The sequence below is a fragment of the Coturnix japonica genome, chromosome 11, assembly GCF_001577835.2.
Source record: "Coturnix japonica isolate 7356 chromosome 11, Coturnix japonica 2.1, whole genome shotgun sequence".
In the NCBI taxonomy this organism is placed as follows: domain Eukaryota; kingdom Metazoa; phylum Chordata; class Aves; order Galliformes; family Phasianidae; genus Coturnix; species Coturnix japonica.
Genome location: NC_029526.1, coordinates 141,264 through 154,127, shown reverse-complemented (window position 1 = coordinate 154,127; position 12,864 = coordinate 141,264). Strand labels below are relative to the sequence as shown.

The 12,864-nt window shown below is 46.3% G+C and overlaps 1 protein-coding gene across 1 annotated transcript in view; it reads right to left on the bottom strand.

The window, feature by feature from the left end:
- The window catches only part of NECAB2 (N-terminal EF-hand calcium binding protein 2), a 47,453-nt gene that overhangs the window by 17,012 nt on the left and 17,577 nt on the right, over positions 1–12,864 (bottom strand). The window contains exon 3 of the mRNA XM_015873890.2: positions 7,321–7,429. Coding sequence (XP_015729376.1) covers positions 7,321–7,429 — 109 coding nt within the window. The remainder of the gene's footprint in view (positions 1–7,320; positions 7,430–12,864) is intronic.

Genomic DNA, 12,864 nt, shown 5'->3' with positions numbered 1-12,864 from the left:
GGACACAGTACTCCAGATGGGGCCTCACAAGAGCAGAGTAGAACACCATGGAACACCATGCTGTTCCAAACATGCTCATCCAACAGCACAAAGGGGTGAGTTTCCTTTTCCTTTTAGGGAATCATTGACAAAATATAAAGAACACTGTTTGCTTAGAGAGTCCTTCCTGCTGCCACATTTCAGGGCCAGGTCAGCTCCTGGCTCCCTCAACACACTGACTGCTATACAGCCATACACATACAGCAATTTATATGCCAATGCCCTGGTGCCAGCCTGCTCTGTGTATGCCTCATACAACCTCCCAGCCACAGAACATGATTCCTTACCCAGAACAGCAGATCTGTGTCAGAAATAGGGTGGCGAGGACCCCAGCTGCCTTCCTCCCATCCTTGGAAGCAGAAGACAAAGCCAGCACCTGTCCCCAGTGCAGCCTGTCTGCCCCATTTAATCTTGGGAGAACTACACTTTCCATGCAGTGAACAACTTCTGCCTCTACTTGGCCACGACAGTCAGGACGTCCAACCTCCTACATCTTTCTTGCAAAATGAAAACTCAAATCAAAGCAGTCATAAAACTATGATCAAGAGGAAAGAACACAATAAAATGCCTGCTTACAGTGCAAGTGACTGCCTGGAAAAATAGACTGATCCCATCTGATCAAATGAGAGGTTCCTTATCCTCGTATTTTTTTAGCTCAGTGTTCAAACCAAAACATTAAAGGAAAACCAATGCAATACTCTCCCTGTTTTTGGGCAGAGGGGTTCTCTGATTTTGCACTATCTGGTAATGGTACCAGGCAGCCAGCAATCTCTTTTGGGATGAAGAAACACAGAATCACTGAGGTTGGAAATGACTTCTCAAACTGTTCCCAGTACCCAACCTGATCCTCTACACGAGGCCGTCACTCTCACCCTATTGCTGTTACCTGGAGCAGAGGCTGAACCCCCTCCCCACAACCTCCTGTCAGGGGAGAACCCTCTCCCCTGAGCTCCTCTTCTCCACACTGACCCACCCCATTCCCTCAGCACTGTGCTCAGACCCCTCACTGCTCCACTCCCTACCCTAGACACACTCCATGGCCTCCATGTCTTTCCTCTAGTAAGGAGCCCCAAACATAACATAGCAGTTTGGTGTGGCCTCACCAGTACCAAATACAAAGGGAAACATGCAACACTGCCTATTTTTGCTTGATACATAAGCCAGTACTCAGTGGATGTGATTTCTTGAGATGAACAGCTCTCATTAACTAACACATTGCCACCCACCGCATCCAGCAGTGCAATCCTCTGCACTCAGCCTTCTCATCTCAGCTGTCTGCAGTCTTCTGCTAGCAATATAATGCAATTTTTCTTGCTTTTGCAAGTATTTTCCTTACTTTCTCAAAAGCATGGCTGTAAGGAACAGAGGAAGGACTCTGAGCAGCAGAGATACAGGTAGCGATATGCAGCATACAGCCTGCAGGGAGCCAGCAGGAGTGCAAAGCAAGAACACCCTCCAGGCTTTTTAACCCGTATCTTTGTTTCTCACACGTTTCTTCTCCAGCCACTGAAAAAGATGAGGTAAAGAGCCTCTCCTGTTTCAGTCATTGGGCAGCTGGTGCTCCCCCCAGCAGCAGCCAGATGCTCTTACTCCTTCCAAGTAAGCACATGAGTAAATAGACAGTGCTGGAAATGCCTGGAGGTAGCATCAGTGATAGCAACATACACTCAAATGTCTTCTCAGATGACTTTCTGTGCTGTCTTTCCAGCTTCGTGCTCCTCCTGAGGATATTCCCAGTGGGCTGAGCACCAATGTTGGCACCAAGCATTTCTTCACTCCAAGAAGTTCAGCACAGTGTGGACTGTGCAAGAAAGTTGTAGTCGCACAGGAGAATGGCCTAGAGCACAGAAACATCTTGCACAAAGCCACCAATTGCCCAGGCTGCTGAGAGCCAGGAATTAGAGCCAGACATATAATTTTCATGCAATCATTTTGCCCCTTTCTGAAGGGACTGGAACTATCTCTTGAATAGGTTAATCAAAATCTCAGCTGATTATATAAGCTGTAGTTTGTTTCCCAAAGAGCTAATTGAGAACATTCAATATGCAGAAATTAAGTTGGTTTCAATGAGTACATCCATCTCTGCAAGTGTGGGCTTTAGCTCCCATACAAAACCAGCACTACACTGCATCAGGTTTGCAATGCAAACAGCCAAGATTAGGGAAGGAAAAATAGGAAAAAACATTCAATCATAATCAACATTCCTTGCCCCCAAAGCAGAGGTCAGCAGCAGATCAGATTCCCGGAAGCACCTTACCTCCCTGTCTGGATTCATCTTGGACTGTTGTGGAAAACTAAGCTTCACAGTCTGATATGCTTGCACAGACCCCAACTTAAAACTATTTTGATGTTTGTTTATCAGTGCAATCAAACTATCAAGGAAGCAGAATTCATCCACCCAAGCAATTATCCTGGTCTGGGAGCTTCTGGCTGCACACAGCCACAGAGATAAACTCCATGCACAGACCAATGAGTCACAGCCACACATGGCATCTCTCTTCTGCTCATTAGCATTAACACCATTCTAACAGCTTCTGCACAATTAAAAGTGTGCGAGATACAGATGTGTCCCATCTTGTTTGCTCTGCTGCAAGCAGCCTGCAAACAGCTGTGGAGCTGCTGTGCCCAATGGGGCTGGACACATCTAAGGGGGCTTTGGCACAGCCCTGTACCACAAGGCTGCACTGTGCAGGATTTGGTGTAGGCGAAGCCCAACCACTGTTGTTCTTCCACTTATCACAGACCTCCAGAAAAAGTGGAACTCTGGGGAAGCTTCTAAAGGCTTCTGAGAAGTGCTTCTGTTAATTATACTGCATGCACATTCCCAGCTTTTCTAGTGCTTGCCACTGCAAAGAGCAGCTCATTTAGAGGGGGTGAAGGGGATAAAGCAATTAAAAGAATAGCTGTAAGCCTAGCTAGGAGATAGTGAATGGTAGTGCAGCAGAATGCTAATGCTGTGTTCTGGCTCCCTGTGAATGGACGCGTACAGCTCATCAGAGAAGTCCTGCTCCAGTGCGCACATCTTTTCCAAAAGACTCTCCTCTGCAACTATGAAAAATGTATATGACACAAAAGGAATCATTAAAATCCCCTGCTAGGGCTAAATTAGTTTGGTTAACAGCCACACCTGACCTCTCCTCTTCTGCCACGAAGAGGATGAAGATGAGTGTGGGGATGCAGCCTGTGGAGCATTGCTAACCCATCACTGGTTCAGGCTCCCACATCTCCCTCCTCCCTCATTCCAGGAATGGTTATATGGTGTGGAAGAGCCTCAGGGTTCATACAAATATAATGAGACACTTAGTGTTAGGATTATGTGCCCCTCAGGGGACTGATGCCCTTTAATATCTTCAGCAGTCATACTGATAGTGGGGTCAACTGCACCCTTAGCAAGTTCATGGACTTGCTAAGCACAAGCTGTGTTGTGCAGTTGATACACCTGAGAGACAGGATACCATCCAGAGAGACACAGACAGGCTTGAGAGTGGGTGCAGGAGAACCTCATGAGGTTCAACAAAGCCAAGCGCAAGGTCTACACCTGGGTCATGGCATCCACCACTATCAAGCTGAAAAGGACCTGGGGGTACCGGTGGGTGGCAGCAGTGTGCCCTCACACCCAAAAAGCAAACCTTATCCTGGGCTGTATTCAAAGCAGTTCAGCCAGCAGGGCAGGGAGGGGATGTGCCCCTCTGCTCTGCACTGTGAGACCTCACCTGGAGCACTGAGGTGCTAATGGAGTCTGATCCTTAGGTTCTACCACAGGGCTGCAGTAGGGCAGTGGGGGCCAGGAAAGTTACAAGCTGGCCATAGGTCATAATGGTATTTTCAGAAGATCTGATATCACAGGAGCTCTGTGCTTCACAAACTTGCTCCCAGTGCCTGGACACCTGCTTGGCTGCTGCTTTCCTTGGGTGTGCAATGCACACGGGCACACCGTAGTTCTGGAGGCTATGCCCTACAGCTGCCCCACAGCTCAGGGAGCACCAAGAGGAGTAAACAACTGCAAATAGAGCAGCATTTCCCAGGTAAGAATGATTTCTAAAGTCTTGTTCTGCAGCTAAATCACAGATCTATATGTATATATGTATATATTCATATGTGTGTGCATCTGTGTTTGTAGATTATACACATAATTTGTGCACTTCTGACGGCACTGATATCAGTAGTAACATATCATTACCACCCCATTAGTTTTCAGGCAGTTCTCTATAAAGCACTGCCAAAGCCTGGGTGAGCAGCCAACACCACAGTGACAAATCAGTCCCTGGCAGCATCTTTCTTTGCCTCCTGCTTTGAATGGGAAGAAGGAAGGCGGAAGGGAATGTTCACCATGGAGAGGAAAACACCACTTCATCATCTCTTTTCAGCAACAGCAAGATTCTGAATATGAGTTGCCAAAAGCAACTGAAGTATGTGATAGATTTTGCTGTTCCTGCTGCCAGATGCAGTAACCAGCGTGGATGGGGACAGCAGGAGGGCTTTGCTGCAGATAGGGAACTTTTATATTCTGCCAACACTACGCACCAAGAGTGCAATAGCATTACCATTGTGTTTTGAGCCAAGAATTGACCCTGGAATAGGATCATGGAACACAGTGCCATCCCATAACTGCATCTGAACAAAGCCATGCTCCTTACTCAGGCCCATCCAGCCACATCACTGACCTCCTGGAGACTCTTCCAAGGCCATCAGGAAGAATGAAGTCCTACTAATCCCTTGGCTGCTTTTGGGTGTCTCATTTTGGTTCTGCACAACTGCACCCTGCTGACAACCAGGCATTGTGCTGGGCATTTTGTTCCCAAAAGAGCTACGTTCCTCTGAGCCATAGCTGCTCCTGTATCATAGGCCAACTCCATCTCCCACCCATCTACTCAACTGTTCTCCTTTCCATGCACTTTCCAACCAAATCAAGTCAAGAATCCAGCACGGACATTTGTTTTGTCTACACAGGTAAGGTGGTTCCCCTGCTCCTAAAACTGCTCTGGGAAATCAAATCCACATTTTGCAATTTAGATAGTGATAGCAATTACTAATGATCAGTAGGAACATAACTTTCTTCATTTTCCACTCCAGCTGCAATATAGTTTTGATGGCAAACTTTGCTTTGTACACCAAGCAAACTCAATAAGCAGTATGAGATGGGGGAAGTTAAAAAACAGTGTCAAAGATGAATTAAATTCCTCTTTCAAATAACAGATAATTCAAATTCAAACAGCCTTTTGGAAAGATAAATTTCATATTGTCCTCACACACCTCAGCTTAGGAGCCCACATTCTTTCCAAGCCAAATGCAAACTGACATGCCCAGGTGAGTTGTGGCTTTGTGATTTCTGTTGTTGGTATCTGTCCCGTTATCTAGGGATAACTCTGTGACAGGGTGATACTATGGATATGGATATCACCTGGATAAATAGGCACACAAAGCAGGAGGCAGCATGCTTCATTCACCTTTACGATAGTTAACGTTATTGATGAAAAACTGAACATGAGCCAGCAGTGTGCTCTTTCAGCTCGGAAAGCAAATGGTATCCTGGATTCCACCAGAAGAGGGGTGGCTAGCAACAACAGGGAGGCGATTGTCCCTCTCTACTCTGCCTACATGAGGCCCCAGCTGCAGTGCTGTGTCCACGTCTGGGGCCCCCAGTACAAAAAAGACAGGGAGCTGTTGGAGAGAGTCCAGAGGAGGCCACAAAGATGATCAGAGGGCTGCACCACCTCCCCTACAAAGACAGGCTGAGGGAGCTGGGCTTGTGCAGCCTGGAGAAAAGAAGGCTGTGGGGTGACCTCACTGCAGCCTTTCAGTACCTAAAGGGGAACAGGGGAACAGGAAGGGAGTCAACTCTTTTAAAGGGTAGATAACAGTAGGACAAGGGGAAATGTTTTTAAGTTGAGGGAGGGAAGATTTAGATTGGATATCAGGGGGAAGTTCTTTACTATGAGCGTGGTAAGGTTTTGGAACAGCTGCCCAGACAGGCTGTAGATCCTGTCCCTGGAGGTGTTCAAGGCCAGGTTGGATGGGGCACTGGGCAGCTTGGGCTGGTATTAAATGTGGAGGTTGGTGGCCCTGCCTGTGGCAGGGGGGTTGGAGATTTGTGATCCTTGAGGTCCCTTCCACCCCGGACCATTCTGTGATTCTGTGATTCTGTGATGGCCCACACTTCCAATTTTCATGGCTCCAGTGTTATTTTATTACACTAAGATCCAAGGCACTCAGCTGCTCTCACAGCATCAGCTGAAGGGGAAGCTTTGGAATGTACGAGTCATTCCCAGCCCACTCTAGTGACAAAGACCCTGAAGTTTCTCTAATTAATTAGCTGATGAGTAGTATGTATCACACTGGTTTGGGGTACTGCTGAGCTTGGTGGCCACTACACACATTGGGAAGGCAGGCTCTAGAGGCTTCATACACCTGCTGGCTGAAGGCTCTGTAATTAACCAGGCTATTATTTTTGTAAGTGCTTTCAGCACAACTCCTTATTTGAAATAAGATTTGCTTTTCATCTTTTTTTGGATGGATTTTTTCTCTCTGGAGGAGCAGTAGTCTCTCTGGAATATGACTCAGTCCTGGCTTTCATTTGGATTTCTGAGCAGCCTCATCCATGCAGGCTTTTGAAGTATGATTCCTCTTGGAGGGAGAAATAACCCGGCAGGCTTCATCTGTGTGCACAGTGGGAGAAGTCAGGTGCCTCACTGAGCCTCATCTTTGGTGCACTGTAAAACCAAAGCACGCTTTGCTGCCTCCCACCCCATCACGTCCCTGTGAGACAGTAAGTGTTGTGCTGCTGTGGGAACCATCCCCATGTCTGCGCTCTGTGCAGACAGAAGTATGGCCACATAGGGCCAGAACAGGGCAGTGTGCCCACAGTGAGGGCTGCTGGGCTGGGAGGCAAAGAAAGCAGCACAGGTCCTAAATCCTCACTGTTTGCTGCTGGCAAAATAGCTGAGCAGGGTGGAGCTCGCAGATTCACACTGTTACCTTTTACAGTGCAGCAAAGCTTTTAAATGGAGTGGAAAATCAAAAGGGCCATTTAAAAATAAATACAGGTAACAGTAAGCATCAATTTAGATATCACAGAGATGAAACTGCATCATCGACCTGGAAAAACAACAACAAAAACACCAAGAAGAAAGGGGTGCGGGAGCTGCCATGATGAGACACAGACCCAGCAGAAATGGAGAGTTTGCAATGTTTGGCAAAAGGAACTGCATGACTGCATCCCCCATGGGGCACCCAAACACCCAAACACTGTGCCCCCAGTGCTATGAGATGGGGAGAACTTACTTTGTGTTGTCTGAGTCAATGGTGTGGAAGAGTTTCTCAAGTTCCTCCTCGTTGAGTGTCCCATCAGAAAAAAAGGCCTGGAACTCCTCCAGGGACAGCTTTCCATCATCTGCAACAGCAATACAGACTGTGAGGGAGGGGCAAAGTGATGTGAAACCAGGAGCTGTTCCCACACGGGATCCCAGAGGTTCTCCAGGGGATTTTGTAGGACTTGCCCTGCAGACAGAGCCAGTACACTGCATGGGAGTTCTGGTGTCTCCAGCAGCTTCTTCCTGGGTGGGAAACACTGGCTGTTAGCAGCTAATTGGGTTAATTAACCCAAAGCAAGCTCAAAAAGGAAAAGCTTGCAAGCTTCATACTAAAACTTAATTACATAAAATAAATGGAGGAGCGTTTTGCCTGCCATATGTTCAGGATGCTCACAAAGGGGTGTTTAACACACACAGAATAGGCCTGATCTGGGCTTAGTGACAGACCCTGCAGTACCACCTCCATTCCATCTTCTCCAACACCAGACTGGACAGAAACGCAAAACAACAGCTAACAAACATAGCATGGCACATTTTGCTTCTGCTGCCAACTGTTTAAACACATATGGGATGTGTAACCTTAATGTTGTACCTCTGCTTTGGCAGGGAGGTGGTGATGTACAGGATCCATCTGCCTGGCCATATGGGACAGTGCCTGCTGGCAGAGCTGCAGCATATGAAGGAATCATGCAATCATAGAATCATTAAGGCTGGAAAGACCACTAAGATCATCAAGTTCAACCACCTCCACACATCTCCACCATACCACTGAATCATGTCATTCAGTGCAACATCTCCATGTTTTTTCAACATCTCAAGGGATGGTGATTCCACCATCTCTCTGGACAGCTGTGCCAATGCCTCACCAGGTATCGGAAGGATGAGACTCTTTTCCCCCTAATATCCAACCTGAAAGTCCTCTGATGCAACTTAAAGCCATCACCTCTGGTTCTACTGAAGGAGTCACAAGGCAGAGGGTTAGCAGTGCTCTCCTGGACTTGCAGCAAGATCACTGGCAAACTCCTTCTCACAGTTTTGTGTTGGTGCCCCCTCCAGCCATGTGTACCGGGGTACTTGGCCATCCTCAACTCCAGACTTGTGGGGTGGCCCTGAAGATGGCTGCTGTCTGTGGGAAGGGTGCTCTGCTCCCAGCTCAGATCAAAAAATAACCTCCATCTGTAAAGATCCAGCCACATGTCAACTACTGCCAAGAGCCTGACCATTCACAGCCTCAGAAGTTTGTAGACTGGAAATGTTGACAATTTTGCAACAGGAGAAGATAACATTTATTACTGAATGAATCAGCTATAAACCCTGTTGCTGCTTTTTTTCAGGAAATGATGCTCAAGGACAAAATTAGCCAACTTACCACATACACCTCAGTAATTCTCTGAAATGCTACTCCTAAAACATATCTGCATTGCCAAATGCTAACCCAGTTTCACCTGCCTGACACAGATGAAGTTAGAGTGGTGATGAATTGACTCTCAGATATCTGTTTAATTGGCAGTTACAAAAGGAATGCAGCAGAACATCTCAAACAACCATGGGCGAAAGGGGTATAATTTTCTAAGTAGAATGCTATCTATAGAGAACCTTCAGCTGCATTCCTTCCCCAAACATGAACTCATTTCTGCAGAAAGGTTGAAGAATAATGGCACACCATCCCCTAATACATTGGGATCAGGGATCACTGCCCAACAAAGTTCACTCCCAGAGCAGTGGGTACTAAAGCACTGTGAGCGTTATTCCAGCTTTGGGATGGATGTTCATTGGCAGGGAAAAGACTCAAACTTGAGAGTGTCTGGAAAAAAGTATTTTTTAATGACAGCAGCCATATAAAGGCAGAAAACCAAAGCATTTGGTGGGGGGAGATATTTAAGCAAGTGCTTATTGCTCAAAACATCCCAATTGGAGCAGGCAGTGGCACTTGGATGCCAACACAATGGTGATGCTCTTTTGCATTTTGAGGCAGTAAAAGGTGCTGAGAAGACTCAGGAAAATACCTTTTCCTTTACCTAGTTTCCTTCTTATAACTTTTCTGTTATATAACTTTACTCCTCTTTAGCTTTTCTGAGGTTTATTTATCTGGTTGCAAGAGTCAATTGGTGAGCAGCAGCCGTACAGCAGCCCGCAGCTCCAGCAGCGCTGGGTGGCAACATCACAGTGACGCATTGAACAGCAACACAGCACAGATCCGTGTGCTGAAAGCTTGCTGCAGCACCCAGTGTGGGAATGGCCTCATGGCACTTAAGCACACAGAGCAATGATGGGTGAGTGAGGGATCTCAAAGAAAAAGGTGATAGTAAATTTCATTTGTTTTTTTGGAGACTCCACAGAATGTGAATAGGGAAATGGGTAATTTTCACTGGCAAGCAGTACCAAAGACATTAATTCTCCATTAGATAACACCTCCAGCAGTAGCCAGTTTAAAGCTGATTGTTACTTAGTGCAGCTTAAATACCTGCCTGCAAACACAGAAGGTAAAAGCATGGCAGAGTAACAAGGTCATCCCAGGGCTGCATATCTATAATTGCAACATGCTGGGAGCAGCACACTGCTGGAGACAACAGTCAGGGACAGCGTCAGGGAGCTCAAGTGATAAGAGGAAGCAGAGGGGCTGGGTTGTGGGAGGTCAGATTGAAGTGGTGGAAAATCCTGTGCAGGAAGGATGGTGCCACAACACTGTGGACACACATCTGTGATAAGAGCCAAAGGAGATGCTGCGCTCCAGGAGCAGTCTTATCAAGAGTCACAGCAAAGCAAGATTGTCCTGACAGCAGCAGAGTCTGCTCTCACTGAGGGAGGATAAGTCTCTGGAACCTGCTTTTGTGTTTGAGATAGGAACTCTCCAGTTGGATGAGTGTCTTACCAAGTGTTCCCATACAGCCTACCTGCAGGAGCTCCTGTGGAGGCATTTCAGCCTTGCTTCTGCTTTGGGTAAGAAACAGGGTAATAGAAAAATTGAGACTCTGCACCAATCTCATTAAACAAAGTAAGTATCTGTAAGACCCAGAGAAACCATGGCCTTTCTAACCCATGCAGTCAAGCTGTTCCCACCCACTGATGCAATGGGGGGAAATGAAGACATAAACCATCCAAAACACAGGAAATGTGTTGGCTGAGTATTTGGAAATTCACTTGGAGATACAAAGAGCTTAAAGCAACTACAAAATAAGATTCTGTTTGCTAAGTCCAGTAGGAGTCATGTAAGGTTGGAACTACTTGTATATTATCTAGCAATATTAGAAATACATTCTGTTCCTTATTTTTATTACCATATGGTTACTAAAACACTTTAGTCCTGTTTAGAATTCAAGCTCCAATAGAACTATGGGTAAGAAAATCAGATTACTGTGACCCGTGAATAAAAACAACTGCTCTTTTTTTTCATTCTCTGAGTTATGTGTAGGTACAGGGGCTAGTAAGGACATAGCCTGGCTTCAGAATGGGACGCTTCATCCACCTGAGGTCAGCAGGATGAAGAAGTAAATTGCTAGGATTAGTAATTTCCTAGTGAAAGGAATGCTTTAAATGACTCCAAAATCTTTTTGCTTATGGCAGTTAGCTATCACCCAGTCCAGATGTTTTACCAAGGGATAACACCACGCTAAGTGATGCACACAGATGACCTGGGGTCAGACTGGTGATCCCACCACTACCAAGTTCTGTTTGAAGCACTTCTGCATGTTTCCTAATGCTTGCTGTGGCTGCTGATGGGAGCAATGAGTTGTTCCCATACAATTCCCTCATATCCGGAAATTTTTACCTCCCATTTCTTCTCTCTCTACACTCAGAGCAATCCACAGAGAGACATAACTCACAAAACAGAAAAGGACATCCCCCAGCCCATTCTGTCTAGAATTATTTACTCCAGCTCAAAGATCAGCTCTCCTTCAGAAATTTAGGGTACTTCTCTCCACATCAAAACAAATTTCATCACAAAACCTATTTATTCAGTTTTGTTCTTTTGCTTTCTGCTCTGCAGCAGATCATAGAAACATAAAATCACAGAATTATAGCATGGCTTGAGTTGGATGAGACCTTAAAAACTAGTGTCCCAACCCCCCAGCTGTGGGCTGGGTGCCCCCACCAACTTAGGTCGCCCAGAGCCCCATCCATGGCCTTGGGCACCTCCAGGGATGGGGCACACACAGCTCTGAGCAGCAGTGCCAGCACCTCACCGCCTGCTGGGTAAAAAAGAAAGTTCATTCTAATATCTAACTTAAATTTAATTCCTTCATGTCCTATCATTATCAGACCATGTAAAAAAGTCTTAACCTCTTTAATAACCTCTGCATTGGTGAGCACAGGTCTAGTAATGCTTCTCACATTGGTCTGTCCAGTACTGGGGTCAGAAAGTTATCGTCAAGACTCCAGGCGTCTCCTGGATTGCTTGCAGCTCACTGTGTGATTTTCCCAGCTGACATCCAAATGGCTGAAATCCCCATCAGGATGAGAGCCTGTGAGTGTAATGCTTCTTGTAGCTGAAGCAAGAAGGCCTCATCAAGTGACTCCCCTTGACCAGGCAGCCCCAACCACCAGATGAACTTTCTTGGTCTGGTCCCGAATTTTAACTCACTGTAGCCTCCTGTGACCTGATTTGAATGAGCAGCAGCAGCTGATAGCAGACCCCTCACTTGTCATGCCTAGTAGCCTCTTCTTGAAGTAAAAAAACGTGGGCCTGTGACAGGCAGCAAACCTCTCTGGAGAGATTATCCAAGTGGCAAACAGGAACCTCAGTGTGTTGCAGAGAGGAGTCCCCAGTCACTTACATCCTTCTCCTTTCTTTGAGTCCTTGGTTGGAGCAATTTAATATGGCTGCCTGTTCCTAGGTCAGAGACATTATCCTCATCCTGTCCTCTTTCCACACTCAGAGCCCCATATGTGTTGCTTTGGGCCAAAGGGAAGACTCCTCCCTTCTGCTCAGAGAAGAAATGAGGATCCAGTTTCCTTCGTCTTACATGTTTCTGGTCTGTCTCCTCAAGGTCTGAAGCTGGTTTACTTCCTTCCCTTGCACACGCAACAGCGTGGCTGGCAATCTTCCCTCTGGGACACATCCTGGGGAAAAATTCAGATTTCTCTTATAGTCAGACAGCTGGACCTCATTCACCAGCAATGCCAGGCACCCAGCAGTGTCCATTAGCAAGCTAGTGCTGTCATCAAGCTGCTCAGCCTTCATCTTCAAATCAAGCCTTTTGTCGTCCCAGAATTAGAAGTAATTTTGAAATTAGTTTTAATGGGAGCTAGAGATAGAAATCAAATGTAGGCTGGTAGGCAGGAGACATGCAGAAGGGATGGAGCACATGGTCTCCCGCTGCCTTTTGCTAAGGTTTTACTTTTGATTTTCCAGATAACCCTCACCTTCTGTAACGAGCTGATTTAAATGTGCTTTTTTTCCCCCCTGCTCTCATTCCATATCTCAGCTTTGAATATCACACCATTGTTTTTCTGAACACCTTCCACAGAAATTCCCATTCTTTCATTAATTAAATGCTTGGATCAGACTTTGCCA